The sequence below is a fragment of the Azolla caroliniana genome, unplaced genomic scaffold (genome assembly GCF_043228905.1).
Source record: "Azolla caroliniana isolate FFs.n. ecotype wild unplaced genomic scaffold, voAzoCaro1.0.p SCAF_10, whole genome shotgun sequence".
Classification (NCBI taxonomy): domain Eukaryota; kingdom Viridiplantae; phylum Streptophyta; class Polypodiopsida; order Salviniales; family Salviniaceae; genus Azolla; species Azolla caroliniana.
This window is the reverse complement of record NW_028230445.1, coordinates 20,473,143-20,498,636: the sequence shown is the minus strand read 5'-3', so window position 1 is coordinate 20,498,636 and position 25,494 is coordinate 20,473,143. Positions and strand designations below refer to the sequence as shown.

Here is a 25,494-nt window from a genome sequence, read left to right as displayed (position 1 = left end):
TACACATGCATGTTAATAGCTTGTGGTAGGATTGGAGCCATGGGTAAGGGCAAGTCAATACATGGTGATAATGAAAGAAAAGGTCTGGTTGAGACAGATTGCATTGTTGGGAATGCCCTGGTTGATATGTATTCAAAATGTGTTGGTCGAATTATATGCAAAATGTGGTGAAGCCCGTGAAGTATGGATTATCTTTAGGGTCTCTTTGCATGGGATATGTGTTATGGAATGTTTGGAATAAACCAAGATGGATATAAGGTTGTCCAACGTCTCAAATGTATGTTGAAATCAAGTCTAAAACCTAACGCACATTCACATGCAATATTCATTGTAATAGTGGACTATTTTAATACCAATGGAGGATATTTCTATGGAAAAAAAAGTTGTGAGCGGGTCCACAAAGGACTTGAACTAGAGAGGAAGGAATGGGTTTGGCCTGTCATCTCCAAACCTCGAATCTACTTTTGCTTCCTTTGTAAATTTGTGTTTGGCAAGGATATATGAGGTGGCAAGTAGTTTTAATTATATTGATATATTACATGTGTGCGTATTCACCGTTCAAAGAGCAATAAAAGTATGTAATTACTAATGTAAGTTTATACACACATAGACAAATGGAATGATGTGTTTCATAATTGCTTAACTTGTATCAAGGTGTGAGGGTTCATACGTGTGAATTTAGGGTCTGAATAAATATAAATATAAAAATTTATGTGTTTTTAGTATGGCTCAATGTGTGAGTATTTAAGTGTGAAAGTCTAGGTATGCTTGTATGAGTGAATATTTGTTGGAAATAGGAGGGCATTCATCGAAATGGGAAGGTTTAGTTTATGTGGGTAGGGTCTAAAGTTTAAGTTTTTTTTTTTTTCCAAAAAAACACTACTTCGCATTAGTTAGCAAACAAAATTACATCATAGAACACCCAAAGTTCTTCTCACCAGCCCTCACTTTGGCCTTCCCACCAAAGTGGACATAGTCCCCACCTCATTTTCAACAAACGTATCCAAACAACTCCAATAACCTAATAATTTGTACCATATCTATACAGATTTACAGCACCTAGACATTGTTGGAAACCGGAAGCAACCATCGGGGTGCTTGGTAGTTCCATTGAGGCCCTGATGAGGATCTGCCCACCATAGGAGTGAAAGGAAAAATAAAGTGCTTGGAATTGAGGGCTCAACCTTGGATTCTAAAGCTAGAATGATAGTTCATATTTCTAAGAATGAACTATCAAGCTCCGAAAAATCCATTACAATCCATATTCAATTACAAATCATAATACATGGATGATTCACCGAAAAATATATTATATATCAAAATTCTTGAATACACCGAAGGTTCTCGTAATAGTTGAGATACAAATGAGTTATGCTTGACCCCATTACATGGAGTAGATTGAAGTCATGGAGAAGAAATTATAAAAGAAAGCACGGAACATATTCGATCTCCTTGTCAATCCATTCAAATTCCTCTCACTTATCTTGTTGATGTTCACTTGACCTCTCACAGCCCAAACAAGACTCAAACCATTAACCTTTCCATTTATAGGGTAGCTCTTAACGATTGAGCTATCCTCGTCATCTCCCATTTCCATTTGTCGTACTTTTGCCCTACCTTTCAATATTTTAAGACTCTTAAGTTTAACGTATTTCCACTTGTGAGCTTCCCACATCGCAACAACATGCTTAGGGGAAGCTAATATTGACACTATACTAAAATCACTTGCATCTACTCTTTGGTAAAAGCTCTATTTGCCACAAACAACTACCAAGAAGATCAACACAAGGACACCGTTATAACTTTCTTATATTCTAAGAGGTGATTCATGGATGGGAAGTATAACAATTATTCAAAGAGGGCTTATTATTGCAACAATGTTCTCTTGAGGATTGTAGTTGTTGCAATCAAATTATCTTGATATACACAATTTGCACTAAAGTCAACCAAAGTATATATAGTTCCATACAGTGTATGATTTCTTGTCAAATTTGGGGTTACATTTCTCAGATTTGGCAAGTAAAATTTGTTGACAACAAGAACAATGGGTGTTTCACAAATTACATATCTCAAAATGAGATCATTTTCCTCTTTTTGAGATATTGGGGATTGCATCATAATTGGGATATGCATAATACTTTTTATTGGATGGCATGTAGGGAGTTAGAGCATATCTACAAAAGCTAAGGGGAGTATTGATGTGGCAAATTTCTATATTAGAGCAAATCAAATATCTTCCCTCAATGGAGCGTTGATATTGTTTATTGGTGATTTAACATGTCCCATTACCCATGTAAAGGAAGATGGATAGATTTTATTATTGTCTTTGGAGGTCTGTTAAGTACTTGTAACCTGACGAATTTAGCATGATTGAGAATATCGACGTTGATACCAAAATTGCAAGTGTGAGCCCAAGAGAAGAGAACACAAAAGAAATAATTCTAGAGCTTAAGACTTATGCCGATCCTAGTGCGAAAGGGGTTAATAATTTTGCAATAGACTATAAATATCACTTGTAGCCTTCTTCTAAATCGTCTTGGTATCTCTTTTAAGATTGTTGAGAATCAAACTCAACTTGCTGTGTGGGAACACACTCTAGGATACTCAAGTGTGTGACCACCCCACCTCCTTGTATAGTAACTAGTGAGTGTGTCATAGAAGTTAATATCCTATGACACATTCTTTAAGTAGTTAAGACTCAACCTCTTTCCCAAGAGGCAACTCTAGTGAGAGAGAGAACCTAGAGAGAAGGTGACTACATAAGCACCTTCTCCTTCTCTTTGTAATTGTTGGCTTATGCTTGCTTCTTGTTAATACCGTTTTTTTGTAACGCTCGAGTTCTCTCTCTCTCTCTCCACACACACACACACACACACACAGAGTTCTTCTGCTGCATAGAATCATCACCGATTCTTTACAAAGTCTTAACTTAGAGCCATCCCTCTCATACTCTTGAGAAATGAGTATTACATGCACATTGACAACCAAACCATAATCTTTTTCTCTAAAGTGTATGATTGTGGTTATCCTAATTAATGGATGTGTGGGTGGCCTATTTACCCGTATTCTCCTCACTTGCGCTATATAGCACATGCTTAAGCCTTAATATTAGCGATTAGTTTCTTAGTGAGGGCATCCCTTTGAGAGAGACAAAGAAGCATCTATTAGGTCTAGATATGTGAGGTTAGTGACGAGAAAGTGCTTGACAACCATTCTTGTCGAGCTCGCAGTCAACAAGGTATACAATGATTTTGGCCCTTTGACAAACAATCTCCATAAGGAGACACAATTCTATCAAAATGAAGATGTATGCTTGGTCCTTGATTGGACTCAAGGTCAAATATGACCTATGAGACAAAAAATGTAACAATTTCACGTAATACATGTGAAAATGATTAGTGACACTTGATGTTCAAGAACTTTAAAAATATATTCTCAATTGAGAGAGCACCTTGTGAAGGTCGGAATTGTGTTTGGTCAAACATGTGTGGAAAGCATAGTCGAATGTGATCAAAGGTAGAGCATTGTATCAAAGTGTGCATAGTCAATTACTCACATCAAATGTGCCCCAATGTCTCATTCGGATGGGATGGTTGACAATAGGAAAGCCTCTAACATGTATTGATATGTAAGATCTCCCCATTCAAGTAAGAAGATTATGGTTCTATAGCTAGGTGCACCATATGTAGTATAATGTGCGAAATGTGAGCCTCCACATTTTTCCCATGTCATGATACATTGGCGTTGCAAAAAGTCCCTATTCATTGAGGTCTATTGATGGATCACAAGGCAAGGGCGTTGTATCCCATCTTCCCAACCCTTTTCCATGTCTATTGCATCCAACTATAATGCAAAAAAGATTCTTTAATGTGTCATTTGGATCTCCAACGAGCTTGGGTTTCCTCTCGACGCACCTCCTAAAACTCTTGCACTTCCCATCGAGCTTGGTGGACCGAGTGGGTGTGTAGTAGACAATGTGTCCGTTGAGAGCGAACTGAATTTTCTACTACTCCAGGATCTAATAATCGTGTAGATAAAGCAAGGGGGGTATTACGGCGAAGGTTCCATTATTGCATTGCCGCAAATGACTATGTTGCATTGATTGCCTCACGAGTGATCACTACCGGGCCAATTGAGAGTTACGAGGTACTTCTGAGATACCACCAGAGTCTTCTTCTTCTTCAGGAAGCACAAAAGGAAAGGGTTTCACACATACCATTCCTTCATTCACTCATTCATTCATTCATCATATCATATGGTACATATACATACATACATACATACATACATACATACATACATACATACATACATATATGATATATGTATTATGCATACGGTAAAAGGCCTTACTTCCTTAAAATTAAGCTGAAGAAGAAGACGAAGAAGACGCAAATGCAGAAGCAGAAAGATCTAGCAGACAGCAGACAGGTGAATGATGTGGCTATGGAAGAAGGGAAAGGACGTCGTTAACAGAGAGGGACGTACTCTTTGATCCAGTCTCCTCTCTCTCTTTCTCTCTCTCTCTACGACATCACCATTCTTCGCCATGGTGGATGAACAGGAGCCTTCCAAGGTCCTTCTCCCCTACCTTCATCGCGCACGAGAGGTTGAGAAGTTCAAGCCTCGCATCTCCTATTACTGTAAGTTCCATTCCTGCTTTTTAACGCACTTCAAAAACTTGACGAGAATGTTGCAGACAATATACAGACACGAGACGTTCCATGATTGACTAAAAATTCCATCTGTTGTCGAGAAAGAGAGAGAATTTTAGTCTTCGTATATAGTAATCGCTGTACACCTCCTAGATAGGCACAAATTGAGGATCCTATGATTTCTTATACATATATGTTTATACTGTACTGCACAGATGAAGTGAAACTAGAGAGAGAGAGAGAGATAATAAATATGGAATTAAATTTTAGAATGAGACTTAAGCAGAACATTAAGGAAGGGAGATGATGATGATGATGGTGATATATTCATATTCTCGGGTGATTCAACATGACCCATACAACCAAGAAAATCCCTACAAAGAACTCTCCCAGTCCTGTAGGTGGGGATTTTAAACTGGTAGAACATATAGAAAAACTAAATTAAAAGTGGCAATGAAAAACGAAGCTTGTTTCCTAATTTCTCGATGAGTTTGGTTCTGTGGTCGAATTGATGAGCAGAGAACATTCATATTGTTGTCACTGATGGTTTCATTCTCATTAGGAGTTACTCAAAGCTAGTATAACCTTGTAGGTATTTCTGAAAATCATGTCTGATATACTCACGTGTGCGGCATTTACAGCAACATCTTCTTCTGTTTCTAGTTCATTGAGACAATTGTCACCTTCTATTTTCAATATCTGAACTTCTGTCAATTGACTGGGGACCTGCCTCTGATATTTACTAATTTTCCCAATATGAATACTTGAACTTAGATCTACGTTGGGCTGTTTTCCATTTTTTGTAGAGTGCTTATAGTATGGCTGGGTAAAACATTTGTTCTCTATTTCATTCCATTAGCTTGCTGATATATAGTCTCCAAAAACACGGATGCATCAATAATCAGTTGTTCTACCACAATGATGTGTAATCAAGGAATTTTTGCAAAACATTACTTTGGGCTTTCCTCAAAAAATAAAGCATGTTGCACATACTGTGACACAGCAGTTAAACGAAATTCAAACTGTGAAGGAGTATCTGAAAATTTCTGCTTCATAAATATGAATTCTTCACCTAGGTCTTTCAATCCCAGATTTATTGCCCCTACACACGAGGACCAGAAACGTTAACTTATGAGTCAGGTGTTGAAACTAAAGGATATACCTTTCATCGAGATAGTCTTTGTCCATCCTTAGGCGACGATTTCAAAGAGTCATTCCATAAGCTTACGGCACAAGATCCCTTCCATTTTGATGGTTGTAAGTTGTAACCAATGTAATTGACCAGATGTCACAAGATTATTGAACTATAATAAAATGGGTGAGTGGTAATTGCCTAGAGTAATGTACTAGTAGAGTTATCTTGCCTCACCAAATCATATAATGTCCAAGAATCCATGATTGTTCATACAATATACATTATTGAAGTTATTTTCAGATAACCAATAAATTGGGGGGTTATTCATCTTCATTGAAACAATCTTCGGCATGCTTATATGAATTGTTAGTTTGATTCATGCATGTTAAAGGTAGCATTGGAATGGTTTCAATTTCTGAGTATCTGAATGGAAAAAACTGTGACAAGCTTAAACCCTATGAAAAGTCCCTTGTCTATTCAGTAGAGTCCTTTTCAGTATGAAAGCTCAAAAATTGCATGAATTACTACCTGTCAAATTGCAGTATACATCGTAGAGTTCTTGCTATGTGATCAGGGTGCCAGTTCAAAAATGCATAATTATCTCTCCAATTTCTTTTAACTATTTTTAATGACTCCTCGAATTAGTCTTGCTTATTGAGTTTATTTCTACTATAATACAGTACAAGCTATCGTTTACTGAGTATGCTTCACAAAGAGGTCTGTGGTTTATCTTCGACTGATACAACTTAGTATCCAGATCCAGATCCAGATCCATCCCTAGACAGGCTGACCTCATCGTGCAGCTGGTTGGATAATTATGAAAATGACTTCATCCTTGGTCAATTTATGAACAGATTCCTGCCCAAGATTGCTTCTGTTCCAAATGTTTCTCCTGGTCATTCTAAAAGTTTTCCTGAAAATTTAAGCTGGGCTGAAGGTGAAGAGGGAAGTAGCAGTCATTCCCTGATTTGACCTTTTTATTCGTATCAAATTTGTAGGTTTCTCTATACTATGGTTTAGCCTGCCTTATCTTTAACTACTTGCATACGATGATAATTCTCATCCTAAACCCTAAACCCTAAACCCTAAACCACCCTAGACTCATTGTGAGAATCTGCAAGACTTGCCACACGGCATTTATTTGCTCTTTTTGATAGCCGAAGATTGTTTTCTTCATGAATATGCCTTTTTTTTAACCTTAAATGGGCACTCAATATGGCTAGATACTTTTGAATGCTTTTGTACCCTCTTACTCATACTTTAGTTGTGCAGTGCACTTGACTGTGCTCAGGAAGCCAAAACTGATGACTATCCTAATGCCAACCTTGGGCAGCTGTGAGTTGACTCCTACGTGGTTCTTCAGCCACTTCAACCGTTTGAAGGAAAGATGAAGTGTGTTGGTATTAGAGAGCTACTCTAACAAGTTACAATGATGGAAGCTTAAGGGCTAGATTATAGCTCATGTTCTCTAGAAGACAAGAAGAATCTTAAAAGACTGTTAAAAAGTGTCTTTTATATCTTTTACGATGTTTTAACCCTTTCCATACTATTCTTAGTCACCCCTTTGAAGAGTAAGCCATCATTTTCTAAGCTAAGAGGAATGATACCGGAAAGAGGGCCAACTCTTGCTTGCAGAATAGGATGTATGAGACATTTTATCGTTAGACTTCACACTTATGATTTGCATATGATCAGTTAAAAAATGCTTGAATTACCTGTTGAATCGCAGTATAAAGCCTTAGGAACCTCTTTGCATTCTTAGGGTAATTATCAAATGAGAGAATCCAGAGAAGCGTCTATCCTTTGTGTGTATATATGAGAAACAGTTGGTCATATCTTGTTCAATCAGCATTGACGAGAAGCTATGCTGGGTGTATTGAAATAGTCTCTTTTACACGTCCTCTAAATGGGTGAAGAAGCTTTACCCCAATTTTCGCTGACTGAATGATTTGAATCTTACTCTGTCGGTTGATAATCAGACAGGGTAAGAGAAGAAGAATAAAAAATCAAGTCTTTTACCATGGCAGATCAAGCGGAATTGCCTTTCTACAACAAGATGATGGATAAGACCATAATTGTGTAACTCATGAACAAGTTAGTTATTTGTTTTGGAATTGCATCTACTGCAAATATTCTGGATCAAGTTAACGTTTTAGGCTATCATCAAGCCACAGAAGCATCGGTATCATTATGCATTGACAATCATTCAGCAATACCCTCCATAAGATGGCTCGCATAAGAAGCAGAGAGGCTGGGCTATGTCTTGGAGCAGTAGTATTGTTATGGGAATCTGCATGCTGTGCCATAGTGTTTGTCTCCATTTTGAAAGATATGGTTAATCCATAATCCATTAGTTCTGAACATCTTACCTGATGTGTCTGAACCATAGCATTACGATTCCATGAGATTGAGAAATAAAGGATATGCGAGAATATATGTATATATTGCTACAAGGATCCTAATTCATTTTGGATGCCTTCCAATGGATTTCTTCACCAAAATCGCAATTTATTTCGAAGTTAATGTTTGTGAATTCTGTCATTTGTGAACCACAGATACTCAGGTATCTCAATGCATTTTCCTTAAACAATCATTATCCTTTTAAACTCACGTATCTTTTGCATATCATGTAATGCTTGTACAATCTTTTCTCTGTAATTTTGCAATGTGCTGGAAAGGATAGAATAACATTGTTTTTCTTATATGACCACATCACACGGGATTTTTAATTTCTTACATTTGGACATGGTGTTACAAGCTCACATATGCTGAGATTTTCATGTATATATGTCAAATACTTTATTGACAAGGAAGAATGTGATAACATTCATTGTATTTGTGTAATTTTTGAATATATTTTTCATATGTATATGCTGAGATTTGCATGTATATGGTTTCTATAATATCGATCTGAATGCATTCTTGCTTGATAGCTTTCTTTATTGAGTCTCTTCCGTGGCTGGCAGGCAGGCTTTATGCATTGGAGCGCGGACTAAAGATTCCCCTTGAGGAACGCACAAAAACAACTCATGAAATTCTACTCTCGCTGGTGCATCAACTGGAAAAGGTAACATTTGGACACTATACCTAGGGCCTAGGGTTGATAAGAGGCAAAGGCTCATATATTCACATCAAACTCAGTTTGATTTTGTAGTATATAGTCTGCATGTTGAAAACTTGAATCATCAAGAGTGCTATTTGGGAATGCTTTCTAGGTTCGGTTTGACCAATGTCATACGATACAAGAGAGAATGTGCTATATATTCCTTTTGTATGTAAGCATATGGGATGCTTCATAACTATGTAATACCTAATGTTGCAAATTACTGAATAGAAAATTTATTTTGTAAATGACCAAATATAAATTGAATTCTAGATTGATAATCGTTTTCTGCCATCTGCTTTTGCTTTAACAAAGAAATTTATGTACGTGACATATTTTTCAAATAAAAGTAGTGTACTACTTTTTGATCCTTTCATTGTTTGGCCAACTTAGACATAGTCACATCAAAATGAGAATCGGTCATATGCAGTAGGATGTCCTAGGAACTATAACAAACGATATATAGATTTAGTACATCGCAGAAGACTTAAAAGTCTTGTGAGAGCATGGTGTATCTTGGTTAGTTTGGCAACTTCTACTCTGAAAAGATTTAGATTCAAATGTTTACAAAGTGTTTATGTGAAGTAATATGCAGGATAAAGATTCTGGTAAACGGAGCACCGAAGATAAACTTTATGTTTCTCATTTTGCAATGGATGTGTTCATGAAAGCTGACAAGCAGGATAGAGCTGGAAGAGCTGATTTGTATGTGAGACAACAGAATTTAAATTAAGGGAAATTTCTGAAAAATCCCTGAATTTACTTATTTTCCCAATGGCCCTAGTTTTTTTATTAGTTGCCCAGTGATCCAGATCAACCCCCAAATGTGGAAATGAAGATGAACTGATCATACAATGCCCACATAGCTATAATTTTATAATTGGTCAAGGCAGGGTTGACTGAAGGCATTTGAGGAAATAATAAAAAGATAGGGGCCGATTGGGGAAATAAAGAAAAACTCAGGGTTAGTTCAAAGTTATGTTATTGTTTCTTAAAGGTGGTTTTGTTTAAGTACACATCTTTCCATCATTCAGAGACACTGCCAAGGCATTCTATGCAGCTAGTTTATTTATTGAAATTCTTCATAGCTTTGGTGAAATACAGTCTGATGTAAGTTCTCCCTCCCACCCACTATTTCAAGTACACTTCCTTTTTTTGTGGATAATTATCTCATTGGTTATGCACGATGTGCACAGCTTGAACAAAAACAGAAATATGCTGCATGGAGAGCAGCAGAAATACGGAAAGCTGTGCTTGGACAAAGGAAGTCTGTACCAGATTCAGTTCCTTGGAATGAAGGGAAATTATCCAATCATGAGGTGTCATTGTACTTTATTTTTCCATTTTGTATGGTTTTGGAAGTTTTGTAAGTGTTAGGTTCAATACTCCCCTTACAGTGCGAGTTTTTTTAATGCTTACTTATTGTTTATGCATATATCTTGCAGTAACTGTTGATTTTCCCTTTTTTGACATATGAAAGTGTCCAATGGCTAATGAAGGATAACTTAGTTCTTACCTTGTACAAACTCTGATATATTTTGATGATCAGAAGCACAACAAAAACCAGTGATATTGTAGGATCATGATTTTGGATCTTTGTTTAGGATCTACAACATTGTGATGAGATGCATTTGGTTGTCCCATGTATGCTGGTCTCAAATACTAGTCACATTTGTCATTCTTGAACACGAAAGTTTCCCTAGATGTAGTAACATATGTTTGCATTTTGAAAATATGTGCTGTAATAGGACTCTCACTGGGGAAGAAAGTTTTGTTTCTAATAAAGGTCATTAAAACTTTCATTGTGTTGATAATCATACCTGTCACCTGGGGTTCCCTGGTTACCATTCACAGAGCTAGTGCTATAAGGTGTTCGAGAATACACAAACAGAAAAGAGAGAGTGATGCTTACTTCTGTTTTTCCATCAGATTGTATAGTGTTTGCAATGGGCATGTTAAACAAATTGTCATAAAATTTGTGCAAACTCTTGTTTGAGTTTGAAGGATCTGCATGTATCACGATTTCTATCCTGTTTTGTCTCAAGTTGAGTTCCTTTAGTAAGTCTTGTATGAAATGTTGTAGTTCATGTAGGATCTGTTGTATCAAAGTTATTCTTTGATGCTGCTTATTGTACTGATTTTTTGTCTTATTATCAGGCTCCTGGAGATGGGCTACCAGATAAAAAGACATCAGAAGAGGAACTGGTGAAAGAGGCATCAGAAGTGAGGGCAGAGCAATCATCAAATGACGATTCTGAGAACGAAGTATGGGAAGATGCAGCTTCATCAATAAATGATATTGATGGTGTATATACATCTGATCAATCAGATATCGAAGTAGATGAAGAAGACACATCCTCTTCTAAGAATGATATTGATCCTGTATCTGCATCTCATCTGTTAGATGTTGAGATAGATCAATCATCAAGTCGTAGTGTTGTTTTGCCTGTATCTCTGGCAAGCTCTTCCTTTGATTTGCAAGAGGATTCAGACAGAGTCTATAATGAAAATGATGTCATCGAAGGTGATCTGGCAGACAATGATCATATTCCCATTGAATGCAATATGTTCAGGCCTTCAGCTGCAAAAATAGCTGAAGCACATAAAATTTCAAAGCTGGCTGTGAGTGCCCTTGCCTTTGATGATGTACCATCTGCTGTATCATTTCTAAAACAAGCCCTTCATTTATTAACCATCCCATAAATATAAATAGTAATTTGTAAATCAAGTTTGTGCAATATTGCCAATGTTACTCAGGAGAACCAATTTTGTAATAATCAAACATTTGTGCATATTATATAGGAAGATTGACTAATTTGAATAAGCTTATCTTTCAAACTGGTGATGTACATTGGGAAGTGCTGTGTTTCCATCCATGGTTGATATATATAATTTAGTATCATCATTTGAAGACACTTGCATAGAACACTTTCAAAGATAGCACTTATTAAGGATAGTTAAGGATCCTTTGTAGACGTAAAAGGTGCCTGGAGATTCAATTTCACATAGGAACAATACAGTTATTTATGTATGTTGTCAACTAAATATAAGGTAACATGGATTTTTCTATAAGAACATGAATAACAGGGAACAATGAATTTGTCAATATATACATTTTTCTGATAATTGCTAGAACTTGATAATAGCTTTGATGTTGATTTACAACAAAATAATGTACCTGCAACAAAACAATGCAATCAAGTCACATGCATGCCTACATTTTCTGGAAACAATTCAAGCACAGATTAATGTGCTGTGCCAGATATCCATACATGAAAGTTTTGTTATAATCCAAATATAACCATGCAACACAAAAAAATTTACATCTAAGTATACATTTGCGAAAAATAATTTTGAGGCTTCGTTATCCTTGTAAGGGTTTAGGGTTTCTATCATTATAAGATTGCTCATGGCTGTAGTATCCTTGATTTCTCATCTCTCCAGCTCATACTTTATGGAAGTTGTCCATAGATAGAAAAGGTTCGTCACGGAGAATGATTGGCCATCAATGTATACCCTAACCAGGACCAGCCCTCTGATAGCTTAATGGGGCTACTCTAGTCTATTGACAAAATAGAGCCATGCACTAGGTTAGTTAGACCATCATATATCAATAATCCCTTAGCTGCCATAAATACTACAGGGTCAATCATCCAATAGCTCAATGATGCTAATATAGTTAATTACATGCTCAATTGACCATCAAATAGCTTAATAAGGCTACTTAAACCCTGAACCCTGAACCCCTTGTAACACAGTTATGTAAATGCTCGTAATAAAGAGGGTTTTCAGCAAGGCTTTCATTTCTAACTGGGCAGCAATTGAACTTTTCCTAGAAAGAGGTGGATAGATGGTGGGCCTGGGAGAGATCAAACGAAGCATGTGATATTGTAAGGAAAAGCTGACATAACTTATAACGTCAAAGTTACAATGATAAGATGATGCACCATGACTTATAAGGTCAAACTAAATAATGTGAAGAATGAGAGCTGGGTTTCCTAATTGTGTGGGGGAAAGAATCTGGCACTTAAAAAACAAATTTAGTGCTCAAAAGTTAAAGGTAATCAGGCAAGGAACATGATCAATTTATTCCTCACCCAGGGATGATCCTGCCAAAGTTCTCCAAATGATGATTACCTAAAAAGAAATGCAGCAAGATGCAACAAGAATTAGATGCTATCATATCAAAATAAACAAGGGCTAAGTAATGTAAGGAATGTGCTCATTCTTATTAGAATACTTTATTTTTATATTAGAACAGGTAGTCCTTGGTTTAAGTTTTCAATTACAAACTGAGAAGAAAAAACTCCATTAGCGTATAAATCATGCATATCCTCTCCCAGCACAATTCAAACAGCGTTGCAACCTGCACAGGAAGACAAAATGGATGCAATACACTAAGATAATGTATTAAATTGTAAGAAAAGTATATTAAAAGTCACTTCATAGTTTATCATATGTAGAATTTATAATTTACCTATTTCCATCACACGTGGGACAAACACACGGTTTTGTAATAACAGGATCATATAGTGGTGTCCAGTCAATAGTCATGTTACCGTAGCATAATTTGCAATCCACGTGTCCTTTTCCTTTGCAAATCCAACAACAAGGTGCAGTTTTCTTCTGCAGAACAAGGAAACTGACTAAATAGCTAAATATATCACAATCACAAAAATAAAATCATAAGAGCATAACAGAACTTTGTCTGATATTCATCTTGGTCTAGCATAATAGAAATTTGATAGTATTCAGCTTCGTCCAATGATGAAACAACTTTAAATCAATAATGTGATACACCAGATTTAAGCCTACCATTACATCGAGTGAAATATCTCATTACGATCTTATAAATGTCAATATATACAGAAAATTCAACATCTTTCATATTTCCTTTTCTATTCATATTAATCTCTATCCAAAATATTTTATTTTGGTCCCATTGGTCATATTTGACCTTCAACGATGATAATAAAATCTCTTTTTCCTTCTGGTGAAAAACCAATTATAGCAATAAATGTGTGAAAAACACTACAACGATACCACAATTGAGTAGTGTCATTGGTACATGGGTAGTGGGGCCTGCTGAATTGCCAATAGGCAAGATCCATACTCCAGTGAGAAAAATATTTCAACTTGCTTTGATAAATAAACTTTCACATCAATACTCCCTTCACTTCCGTAGATATGCTCTACCTCCATGCCTACTATCAAATGTGAAAGCATTATGCCTATCCCAATTATGACTCACCCCAATATCTCAGAAAGAGGAAAACAATCTTCATCTCTGATCTCAAATTGAGCTATGTGAATTGTACAGACACCCACTCTCTTAACATCAAATAACAATATCACTAAACTTGTCACATCTAAGAAATGTGACCCCAAATCTGATGAGCCATCGGATATTGTATGAAATGATGACTAATATCTTCCACTAGATATGTGCAAAAGAAACAATTGCTTTTTGCTTGTCCAACTCTCTTTAGAGATAATATGAAAACCCCCAATCAATACTCTCCAAATTAAAACCTTTGTTACAAGTGGCAATTTAGAATGCCAACTATGTTTCAAGATCTGCCAACATCCCCACTAACCATACATCGTCACCAAAATGAGTGACTTATACCAAAAAGTGATTACAAAGATCATTATACACAACTTGAGGAAAATATTTATCCTGCATAATTAATACCACACCTGAATAATGATTATTAAGGTGGCACACAACGATCCTACACATACCTAGGTGTAACATTCACAAGGCTTCATGTCTTCTTAAGGGCTGCTACCTGTGCTTGACTTTCCATGAATATACATAAACCCTAAACCCTTTGTGCTCTTGAAAGATTGCAAATACTTCATCATAAATTTGGCATGTTCTCTCTGTTTTATTTCTTGTAATCAACTTACCCTAGTAGTAAAGGTAGACAAAAGGACTCCAAGACTCTACCTTTAACCGGCACTAACTAGTTGTTAATTCCCTAGAGATATATTAATTATAATTATGATTAATGAATCTAGAAGTAGCTTCACGTGGGTAAGATTTAGGACTAGATGAGTGATTTGTAGAATAATACAAACGATACTTCCAGAAATCATAAGGGTAAACTTGAACCTTTTTGGCTTCGATGATTGCTTGAAAAGCATGCATAGAAACTGATGTAGCAAATGATAATGTAAAGAGACCACCCAATAACACACCTCCAACTGTTGCTACTAATTTCAACGGACCACCTCTCATTTTCAATTCTGCATCCACACAACACATTATTGATGACAAGGCAATAGATGGATTTATTTTGCAAAAAAAAGACGTGTTTCAAATCAATAATTAAAAGACTATATGTTATATAATTTTATACAATAACAAATTTTGCTCAAAAATGTGTTTCTGAATTGATGGTCGCCCTGGGAGCTTCTTCTTCCATGAATCCACCACTTTAGAGTACTGAGGTTCGTCTTCTGGATAAGAAGCTATAAATTACTACAATATATGTGCCTAAATTTCGTTCTTTCATAACATATACCTAATGCATAAAATGACCTCGAGATAATGTTCCCCTCAAGTCGTGCATTTCTTTTTCCTTTCTTCAAACAACATTAATATGACCATCTTCTGACAGCTTTACATTTTCTGGCACATTCTCTAACGACCGACGAAACAAGGTTTAGGGTTGCTCACTCACTCGGGAAAAGAACGAAAGAAGCAAACATTTTGGCAGCCGATCCTGCTAAAAAGGCCATGGGAACGAAAAAACCTACTTGCGTTTTGGGAAACAACTCGCGAGGGGAAGAGAGAAGAAGCTGACCTGGAATGGAAGCCTGCAGCAAATGATGGAGGGTTGAAATGGTTGTGAAGCTTCAATTCTGTTTCATACAAAGAAAGAGCAGGGAACTAAGTCTCAATGTGGTAGGAAGAAAAAGGATATGTATTGTGTTAATTTGTGTATGTGTAACATATTGATATGTGGTTAGTTCCCTAACTATTAGCCGGGCCGATGATGATTCGATTGATTAATCAGGCATTTCAATATCCTGCATGTTATCTGGACACCAAAAATTCGAGTTCATGATTTAGGAAAAAAGGATGTGTGTTGTGTACCACGATGATATGTGGTTAGTTCTCTAACTTAACTATTAATCGAGCTGACAATTCAATCGATCGATCGATCGGGGCATTTCAATATCCTGCATGTTATTGTTATTTGGACTCCAAATTTCAAGTTCATGAGTTCCTTTCTATGTGACACAAGACACGCACACACAAAGAAAACACAAGGGTCATCATGGTGCAAAAGATAATGCGCTCATGTCTATGTGTACATATGTTGATGCAACAATTTGTTAACTTTTAAATGTCAAAAATGTTGTATTTTTGCTCCCTTCTTTTAAATTACAAGAAGTGTGCATGGTTATAAACTTATATATCACAAAATAGATTGTGCTAAATTTTAGCCAAAGTACAAAATTCACATGGAAAACGAACTCACAAAAGCCCAAAAAATAAACACATAAGCCCATTTGGAAATATCCACTAATCACAGACCAAGGTCTTTCATAATTTCCTCGCTTTTAAGAATAACATCTATGATGCTCGCTGATCCTCATTTGTGAACACTACTTGATACCCACAATTGTAGCCAATACACATTCATACCTCAAGATGGTATATAAGTGTTCTATATAGCATCCTCCATATCATTTTTTTTTGAAATCATGCTTCTCTCTACATGAAAATGAGCATCTTTTTGTTCATTTCAGATTTTATTATGTCTCATCATAAGTATGAATCTTTCTTATCATGAGATTGACCATCTTCCTCTTAAGTTGTTGACACCTTTCAATTCTAAATGATAGTATGGCATAGCACCACCATAAGCCAATCATCTTTCATTGCTTGCCACTATTTGTAATATTCACAAAACCAAACGCTTCACCATTGTTTGTTTGTCTATTACCTTTGCCATACTTCAACTACTCTGCCAACAGCATAGAAATCATTTATCCATTGATATAGCCACCCAATTGACGTATTAATTGGGGTTTGCAAACTAAAGGAGATATATCATTGTGAAGTTTTCACCTTATAATTAAGGCCCATATTAATTCCCTTGCTTAGTAAGGAAAATATAATAACGTATTTAGGCAAAAGTGTGCAAAGACCTTGATACATCAAACTATTCTAGAAATGGTTGTGATGCTCACATATAAACATTGTAAAACATAAATCATATTTCCATTACTTCAAATGGCTTTCCTTCCAATGATGTTGTGAAGTAAAGGCAAAAGAAAATTTATTGCGCATAGACGAAAGACAATATGAACCGTTATATGTGGAGGGACATTTTACAACGACTCATAAGCACACATCTACTAGCTAGATTTGATTTCCATTACTTCAAATGTCTTCCTTTTAATGATATTGTGGAGGAAAGACAAAAGAGAATTTATTGAGCATAGACCAAAGACGATATAAACAGTCATATAAGATAAGCAGGTCTACTCGCATCTTGTGACTTCAGACTCACTTCCCAATATTATATTGTGCCATTGGCTTTGACACCATTACTCACGGCATATATTTTTTTATCAATTGGCAATTCTTTATGTGAATACTCCACACCTTTGTCTCCATCTACAACCTGCCCATTTCCTCTTAGTAGCCTGCAAATTATCTTCTATATTAGCAAAATTCTTCACACAAGATGCTGACGGTGTAACTTTCTACTATTAAAATGGCAAGAGATGAGGTACTAAATTTGCATATGCATGCATATGCTCAAATGTATGTACAGATGTACATGCAGATATTACTTTTGTGGAATGTCACATATGCATGGACTGCTTTGTACTACATATATATCAAAAAGTAAGTATATATGCATGTGGCAATCCAATGTAGAAATTTGTACAAGGATAACTTAAGATGCACTCAATACTGAATTAACAATACAGTCACTTACCATCTGGTTGTAAGCAAGCCTTCCACACCAACTGGACCACGTGCATGTATCCTGCTTGTGCTGATCCCAACCTATGATCATATAGGATAATGAATAATGCAGTTGACAGTAGAAAACAGACCAAATAATATAAAATAAAACACAACACAGAATGTTCAAGATTTATGAAGAGACCTGCAAACATATAACTTCCATAACATGATTCAAAATAGTTATCTGATTCATATCACACAATTCTAAAATCAGGTCAAAATCCTTTGACCAGAACGTGAATCTCTTACTGTATAAATTTCAGAATCACAGTTTGTTTTCATTTTCATATGAATGAGTGGTCATTGAATACCTCAGCTCCAAGTCCAAAGCGCGCTCCATCACAAAAGCGAGTGCTAGCATTATGGAACACTGCAGCACTGCAAAAAAGAAGGAATTTACCGTGTTCATAAAACCTTTCTAAAATGTGAATGCCTACTATTTGCAATAAGAAGTGTACAATCAATCTAAGTGGAATGCCCTTCAAATGTGAATAGTCCTGTGCTTTATGGGGGAGACATGAAGCATAGACTCCACTCGTCACATGTAGCATAGACAGTCTCCCTCTATTAGGTAAAGGAGAAATTGTTGAGGTGATCTGCCCAGGATTCATCTCAGTGACAATCTCTGAGAGGCTTGCAGTGTCATTCAGGGGTGTTCAGTAAATCTATTCAATCACTCTCTGTATGAAAAACCGTTTGTCTGAGGGCCACCTAGAGTACGAAAGTCAACAGAATGAGATGTATGTTTAGCTTAAGATATTGGTTTGCAAGTGAAATAGCTGACACGAGCGAAGCAATCCTGACTTATTAGGTGCTTCAGTTCCATCTCCTCTGGGAGGGCAGGGAATCCTATTGAGTAGAGTCTACCATGAATCTTTCTGCCTTATCCAGGTGAAAGAGGACATCCAAATCTTTACAGAAAAAGGAATTCTGCAGCTTATTTCCAAGATTACTGAAAACAAAAATCTAATGAAATTCAGAAAGATAGATCCTTGCTGCCTAAGACTAAGTGCAGAGGTTCCAAATGTTTCCCTACATAGATAGTATCAAATACTGTAGACAGTCACCTTGCTATTACAATCAAGTTATCAACGACGAATCTTGATGCATAATTTTTGTTAGTATTGATGACTTGAAATATTCTAAATTTACGAGACTATCCCAAGTGTTGACTTCATACGTACCTGTCAACTTGACTTAAAAAGACTTCTGCTGTGTCTCCATCTTCTGTCACAATGCACTCTGTGTGGGAACTGTACTCAATAAACTCATGTTAGAACAAGCTAGTGTTCCTCATTTAAAATAAAACACAACAAAATGGTAGTTAAGAAAATTAACCTTCCATATAGATGAATATGATCAATGCCTGCATAAACATCCTCAACAACCTCAACAGTGCAAGCCAAAGCATTATATTCATGGTGAAGATCTACTGCCTTCCCAATTTTAAAAAGAGCAGAAGCTTTTGCACCACCATACAATGTAACACCTACAGGGACAACACTTTTTTAAGAGTTCAAAAAGATGGCAAAATGTGGTAAAATGTATTTAGCTCTTAAAATACACAACCTTTAGACTGTAAAGCAGATAGCAACTGATTGACTACTCCTGATCGAACCAAGTCTTCATGAACAAGCAGGGTCTCCTGGAGATGGTTTTAGGAACCGTGGCAATCAATCACTTAGCAGATCAATCAATAAATATTACATTGTTACATGTTTCATCATTTTATAAAATCAATAATTACTGACCATTGCATTGCAAGCAGCTGGATAATCAACCTTTGCATCTACTACAATTCTTTCAGCTTTTTGAACGTCAGCATATTTGTCCACATAAATGTGACACACACCATCTGATACCAACATAAAACTAGCATCATTGTCTGAAATCAAATAGTTCATTTTATGTTTCATTTAGGATAACACATTTGGGCTGTACATGACTTCTTGTGAGTGTAAAATGAAACATACACAGGACACTGTTACTCATTAATGATGTTTCATAACAAAAGCATAACCAAGGTCAATCACAAGAACCATACGAGGTATTAAATGAACAAGGAAAGGCCTTTCTTCGATTGCATGACTTTTGTAACAATTAAAGAAATTCTAAGACGTTTGACCTGCTGCAATACATAGAATTTCATGCAGACTTTCTTAGATTGCATGACTTTTGTAACAATTAAAGAAATTCTAAGACGTTTGACCTGCTGCAATACATAGAATTTCATGCAGACTTGCTTCACAAAGGAAGCATGTATCCAATGGAAACTTCCATCAAGGAAAAGTTGGCCTATTAAAAGACATATCTACACTTGCATGTAATGATATATGCAACAACTCTCCTTCATATACATGCATGGCACGCTTGACTTTTGACCTACCATATTTGGAAAAAAGGTGAGACTTAAAATCAAATCTGGTAGGGTAAGGGTTATTGTTGTTGGATGTTCATAATTATACTCAGGTTTTAGTCAATCAAAAAGAGAATGTGAAAACAGTGATATTGCTTCATCAACATGGATTATTAGTATTTAGAATTAACCACCTAATCTGAACATAGGCAAAGAGACATGGATTTTCTATATAAATAGTTGGAAGTAGCAGGTAATAACATTTACCAGCATGACCAAGCACAGGTATCTTTGTGGACTCTTTGATTTGAGATACCAGCTTATTGCTTCCTCTAGGAATCACCAGATCAATGACATCATCCAACTACATGAACACCATCACAATCAAACAATGCTCTCAAAATGAATTTCAACAAATGTGACAATTGTATTACTTTAAGAAGGTTGGGGATTTCATCTCTTGTCGATACAAGTCCAATAAGCTCCTTTCCAACTGAACTAGGAATGGCATCAGAGAGAACCTGACGTGTTCGCATTTCAGATGTAAGCAAAATATATATCATTTCGTAATATACATTATTAAAAAGAGAATTTCAAGTTGATATATATCAAGTGTGACATGCATTTTTTCACAGAAAAAATGGCAGACATAATCAAACTTTCAGAAACAACCCTGTGTCTGATTTGTTGTAAGACACACAATATTAAAATTTATCATTATGTACCTTGTGTAGTATCGTATTCGAAAAAGCAGCCTCTTTTCCGCCTTTCAGCAACAGACCATTACCGCTACGGATGGCCAGTGCTGCAATCTGGAACATTAGGTTTTAGGGTTGTCATATTGTTACAGGATTACAAGTACAGAAAGTATTTACAAATTGACAGGAAAAAAGGTGACAGAAACCTGGATTAAGGCATCAGGTCTAGATTCAAATATGACAAGAATAACTCCTAGAGGACACGTAGTCTTGTCCAATATAAGATCATCTGCAATCTAGAATACATATAAAGATATCAACTCAACAAGAGACTCTGCAGGAAATGTTAAATATGTGAATAGTAAGAGAGATGTCTGATTAAAACAAAATTAAGCCTGCCATATCACCATGGTTCTCTTCAGAATTCTTCCAACAGGCTCTTCCATATCAGCAAGCATCCTTAATGAGTTTGCCAAACTTGTTATCTGCAATGTATGTCCAATAAAGTTAAGGATAAAAATTTGAAAATGTTTCATATCTTTTAATGCATGGGATATTTGATGCAGGATAAGTGCAGGACCTGGCCTAATTACATCCTTTGCCATTATGTATACATACATACATACATACATGTATGCATGCTCATATTTTGAGCATTTTGAGGACATCACACAAGGTTTATAAGTCATTTAAATATAAGTATGTGCACAGCAAATCAAATATATAGCTTATGTCATAATTCCCAGGAAAACAGTAAAGTTTATACATCCATGGAATTATACAGCTGTGATTCATTAAAATAACGCATTGATCCATCATCACTCTTCATTCAATCAACTTAATCTAACCTTTCCAGGTTTGATTTGCAGTCGTGCTAACAAGGACTTAGACAGACCCATTTTTTCTGCAGCTTGTATATCCATGTCATTCTTCTCCAGTATCACTTCTATGTTAGCTTCCAGGGCATCTGCTATCCGCTGTAATATGCTGCTCCGTTCTGAAGAACTGAGTTTCTGTACCAAATGACCGATTAAGAAAATTGGGTCAATTTCCCTAACTAAGAACAAATATTTATTAAATTACCTGCAATTTCCGGCTTGCATCTCTAGATGCCACAGCCATCTGACGAGCATTAGCTTCTTTATTTGAAATCCATAAATGAGCGTCCTTGTGGAAAAGAGTTCCTATGTATTCACCATTCATCACCCTCAGTATACCATCTGCAGTAAATCCACTTCAAGAGACATGGAAATTGTTAGTTGGGCATATGCCTCATACGTGCTAAATTTGGTAATGATTTGATACACTCAATGAAAATTACCCAATATACCTTGTTATCACAACAGGAACTCCAGCACTTGCAGCAGTCCATGCAGCCAAGACTTTTGCATTCATGCCACCTCTGCCAACTCTGGATTTTTCACCAAAGGTGATAGTCTCCACATGCTTTTCTCTCACATATGTATGAATGAGTTTTGAATTTACATCACTTGGAGGCCCACTATATAGTCCTTCAACATCACTAAGAAGGATAAGAAGGTCTGCTTTTAGTTCCACTGCAAGGAGCCCAGCCAAGCTATCATTATCCCAAAATATGCCTGTAGAGTCCTGAAAAAATTGTTCAATACTCTCAGAACTCCAACCTCAAAAGTATATACGGAAAATCTTCTTCATATACAGAACCTCATATGGAGCTTTTCTTGTACTTATTGCATCATTTTCATTGAATACTGGAACAACACGTGATCCCAACAAGACATCAACTGTCTTTGAGAGTTGTTTTCTGAAATCTTCGTTTGAGAAATCCTGATCTGTAACAAGTATCTGAGATGACTGCACATCCAGCTGCATACAAAAGAAGCCTAATCACACATCAATGAGAACACATTAAAACATAAATATTTCGGTTACTTCCATGCTAGCTTCATTTACCTCCTTTCATCTATAAGGAAAAATATCTCATTAATATTGAAACTTGTGGCATTACAAGCATCTAATTAGTGCAACCATTAAGGATAAAGAATGATTCCCCTTGAATGATATTGAGATTTCACAAAGCATAAAATATCCATCATTGAAGATATTTTCTTCTGGAGCTTCTGTTGGATTATCAATCAAAATAATTTTTCTCATATTCAGATAATATTAGGGATGTGTTCCAATTGCCCCATCATATTGATTCTTCTTGAAAAATCAGCCTTCAGCTGGTGCAAAATTCATAATGATCGTAGATACATTTGCATGCATCTTAAACATGTAATGATGGTGAAAAAATTTTGGTATGCAGCCACATTCACAAAAAATCAAAAGCTCCAGGAGACACTATTTGGCAATCCACCAAAAATTTAGATAATTTACCAAGAGATTTTTCTTCAATAAGGATATTTGGAATCTTCTAAAATTGATGAAGAACTTACTTTCTTACCTGAGTTAGAAGACCATCATAGAGAGCCATTAGGCCACTCTGACCAACAGCCGCACAAGGCTTTCCATCTAGCTCTAGTTGAGGCTTCTGAAGATCTGCAAAACTATACACACCAACATACAAAGAACATAACATATTGGTACGATGTGCAGGACCTACGTTGCAAACACTGAACAAATACAAACCTAAACACAGAAAATAAAACGATGGTACAAGGTGTAACTCCTCTAAATTACAATCAATCACTAAAAATAAATAATAACCTACACGATAGAAGTATAATGCATATAGTGAAATCAGTAAAAACAAGCAGCAACCTGCTATTCATGAGACGTTGATATCGCAGTTTTTGCCGACCAACACCAATTGCACCAGATGTTACCATTATAACCTCAGTTCCACCAGCAATCAATTCTTTTACCTATAACATGTTATATGAGGTATCGGGTCAAAAAATACCACAGAAAACTGATGATCTGGAAAAAAAATATTAATACTACAAGTGTACAGGATTTGGGTTGAAATATTATACCTTTCTGCCTAATTGCATTCCCTTCATAAACATTTCCAAGCAGCTAGTTCAAGAAATAAAACTTTATACATTTTTTTATTTTTTTATTCCCTTGACAAATAGTTTCAACGGACAGTTTGAAAAGTTCAACCTGCATTTTAGCTTGAATATATTTCCAGCCAGCCGATTCAAATATTCCAATATTTTAGTGAATAAGAAACCTTTTTACTTGAATGCTGCATGATCAAATGATCTCAAAGCATTTATAAGAAGGAAAAATAGATATGTGGAATTATAGGATATTATTAGAAAATTTTGCAGAAATCTGGTGTAAATTTTTCGACAATTTTATCTGATTTTGTGCAATTTATATTCAGCAAGTTCAAAATTTTGGTAAGAACTCTAGTGAGTGAGGCAACCATTGTTCCTAAACACTCCAAGACAGGATGATGATATGAATGCCTTTAATTACAACACGAAAATACATTTCCAAAATAATTGGAAATTATGAAAAAGGATCCAGAAAGTGACAGAATTCAGCACGGATTCCAAATATGCCTGGCCAGCAAGTGCAAATATTTATTGATGTTTTGATTAAGAGACCAATATTTCTTACCGAAACACTGAATGATGAGATAATGATCTAAATGCATTTACAAGAAGAAGATCCACGTATAAAATAATAGGGATTTATGAAGGAGATCCAGAATTTTTCCAGGATTCTGGTTGAAACTGTATTATACATATGTGTGGCTGAATTCCTTTCTCTTTATTCACATGTCCAACATAATATTCAAATAATTGACTTACAAGAAGAAATTCCATGTACAAAACAATAAGGTTATGAAAGAGTTCCACAAAATTTACAGGTTTCACGTAGAAAATGTATATGTGTGTGTGTGGCTGACTTTTCTTCCCTTCATGAATATTTTCAGCCATGAAGCTCAAAAAACTTGACCGAAGCTTTTTAGATGAGATGATGGAATGATTTCAATGTTTTACAGGAAGGAAGGTCATGCATGAAAGGGTAGAGAATGTTCTGACGAAACATCACAAGTTTAGAGCAATTTGGTTTACAAAAGGTAAAACCCATTCAAATTCGGTTGCATTTAGGTGAGAGAAAACTCAGTAATCAGAATCCAAACCAAACCAACCTGTTCGCAAAGAGATCCGATTCTTCCTACAGCCAAACGGCCATCAGCTCGTGTGACAACTGCTGTTCCAACCTACGAAGGAAAGCAAAGTTTACACAGAGAAAGAAACAAGGAAGGGGTGTTATCTATTAGACGGCTATGTATATACAGCACCAATCACGATACATGCATTTGAGAAGAGATGTAGAAACAAACGAACGTCTTAACCTTGACTATAACTCTTCTCGCTTGTTTCAGAAACTCGCGGGTCTGGTCCATGGCGAGAGAGGAAGAAGAGACAGACGGAACGGCACCACCACACACACAGAGGCAGGCAGCAGGAGTCGGAGATGGAGATGGAGATGGAGATGGAGAAAGGAAGCTCAGTAAATGAACGAGGGAGCTTAAAACCTCAGGGCGAAGAGTTTGGATATTTATACGTCTGTATCTGTGTGTGTGAGAGAGAGAGAGAGAGATTGT

At 36.1% G+C, this 25,494-nt stretch overlaps 3 protein-coding genes across 8 annotated transcripts; 1 reads left to right on the top strand and 2 right to left on the bottom strand.

The window, feature by feature from the left end:
- The first annotated feature begins 4,524 nt into the window (after positions 1-4,524).
- LOC147859487 (uncharacterized) lies at positions 4,525-11,731 on the top strand. 3 transcript variants are annotated; one of them, XM_087326008.1, is made up of 6 exons: positions 4,525-4,643; positions 8,761-8,857; positions 9,479-9,598; positions 9,928-10,003; positions 10,090-10,212; positions 11,051-11,731. In XM_087326008.1, the coding sequence occupies exons 2-6, from the start codon at positions 8,820-8,822 to the stop codon at positions 11,594-11,596; spliced, it is 903 nt and encodes a 300-aa protein (XP_087182134.1). In that variant the 5' UTR covers positions 4,525-4,643; positions 8,761-8,819; the 3' UTR covers positions 11,597-11,731. The 3 variants fall into 3 exon arrangements, with proteins under 3 accessions (XP_087182134.1, XP_087182132.1, XP_087182133.1); XM_087326006.1 differs by having other exon boundaries at positions 4,531-4,643; positions 8,757-8,857; positions 9,489-9,598; XM_087326007.1 differs by having other exon boundaries at positions 4,535-4,643; positions 8,757-8,857.
- A 287-nt stretch (positions 11,732-12,018) lies between these two features.
- On the bottom strand, positions 12,019-15,486 carry LOC147859486 (plastid transcriptionally active protein). 4 transcript variants are annotated; one of them, XM_087325291.1, is made up of 5 exons: positions 15,012-15,145; positions 13,371-13,519; positions 13,211-13,259; positions 12,991-13,015; positions 12,019-12,071 (listed from the first exon to the last, which is right to left on the bottom strand). In XM_087325291.1, exons 1-3 carry the CDS (start codon positions 15,135-15,137, stop codon positions 13,217-13,219), a joined length of 318 nt encoding a protein of 105 aa, XP_087181417.1. In that variant the 5' UTR covers positions 15,138-15,145; the 3' UTR covers positions 12,019-12,071; positions 12,991-13,015; positions 13,211-13,216. The 4 variants fall into 4 exon arrangements, with proteins under 4 accessions (XP_087181417.1, XP_087181418.1, XP_087181419.1 ...); XM_087325292.1 differs by lacking the exon at positions 12,019-12,071 and adding an exon at positions 15,424-15,446 and having other exon boundaries at positions 12,870-13,030; positions 13,134-13,259; XM_087325293.1 differs by lacking the exons at positions 12,019-12,071; positions 13,211-13,259 and adding an exon at positions 15,441-15,486 and having other exon boundaries at positions 12,870-13,030.
- A 1,626-nt stretch (positions 15,487-17,112) lies between these two features.
- On the bottom strand, positions 17,113-25,388 carry LOC147859485 (delta-1-pyrroline-5-carboxylate synthase-like). Its single transcript, XM_087326010.1, has 20 exons — positions 25,243-25,388; positions 25,036-25,107; positions 23,688-23,791; positions 23,371-23,473; positions 22,629-22,790; positions 22,276-22,553; positions 22,029-22,179; positions 21,794-21,958; positions 21,353-21,430; positions 21,152-21,241; positions 20,973-21,059; positions 20,682-20,768; positions 20,515-20,611; positions 19,643-19,746; positions 19,461-19,536; positions 19,230-19,380; positions 19,076-19,144; positions 18,203-18,269; positions 17,860-17,930; positions 17,113-17,560 (listed from the first exon to the last, which is right to left on the bottom strand). The coding sequence occupies exons 1-20, from the start codon at positions 25,291-25,293 to the stop codon at positions 17,434-17,436; spliced, it is 2,190 nt and encodes a 729-aa protein (XP_087182136.1). The 5' UTR covers positions 25,294-25,388; the 3' UTR covers positions 17,113-17,433.
- Positions 25,389-25,494: the final 106 nt, after the last annotated feature.

Coding starts and splice junctions, on each gene's coding strand:
- LOC147859487 (XM_087326006.1), top strand. CDS start 4,550: ATGGTGGATGAACAGGAGCCTTCCAAGGTCCTTCTCCCCTACCTTCAT. Junction 10,004..10,089: donor TTGGTGAAATACAGTCTGAT/GTAAGTTCTCCC, acceptor CGATGTGCACAG/CTTGAACAAAAACAGAAATA. Junction 10,213..11,050: donor GGAAATTATCCAATCATGAG/GTGTCATTGTAC, acceptor TCTTATTATCAG/GCTCCTGGAGATGGGCTACC.
- LOC147859485 (XM_087326010.1), bottom strand. CDS start 25,293: ATGGACCAGACCCGCGAGTTTCTGAAACAAGCGAGAAGAGTTATAGTC. Junction 23,792..25,035: donor TCGGATCTCTTTGCGAACAG/GTTGGTTTGGTT, acceptor AACATGTTATAG/GTAAAAGAATTGATTGCTGG. Junction 19,747..20,514: donor ACCTGTGCTTGGTCATGCTG/GTAAATGTTATT, acceptor TGTTGGTATCAG/ATGGTGTGTGTCACATTTAT.
- LOC147859486 (XM_087325293.1), bottom strand. CDS start 15,471: ATGCACGACTTGAGGGGAACATTATCTCGAG. Junction 15,146..15,440: donor GAGGGGAACATTATCTCGAG/GTCATTTTATGC, acceptor GTGTGGATGCAG/AATTGAAAATGAGAGGTGGT. Junction 13,520..15,011: donor CAATCATCGAAGCCAAAAAG/GTTCAAGTTTAC, acceptor CTTGTTCTGCAG/AAGAAAACTGCACCTTGTTG.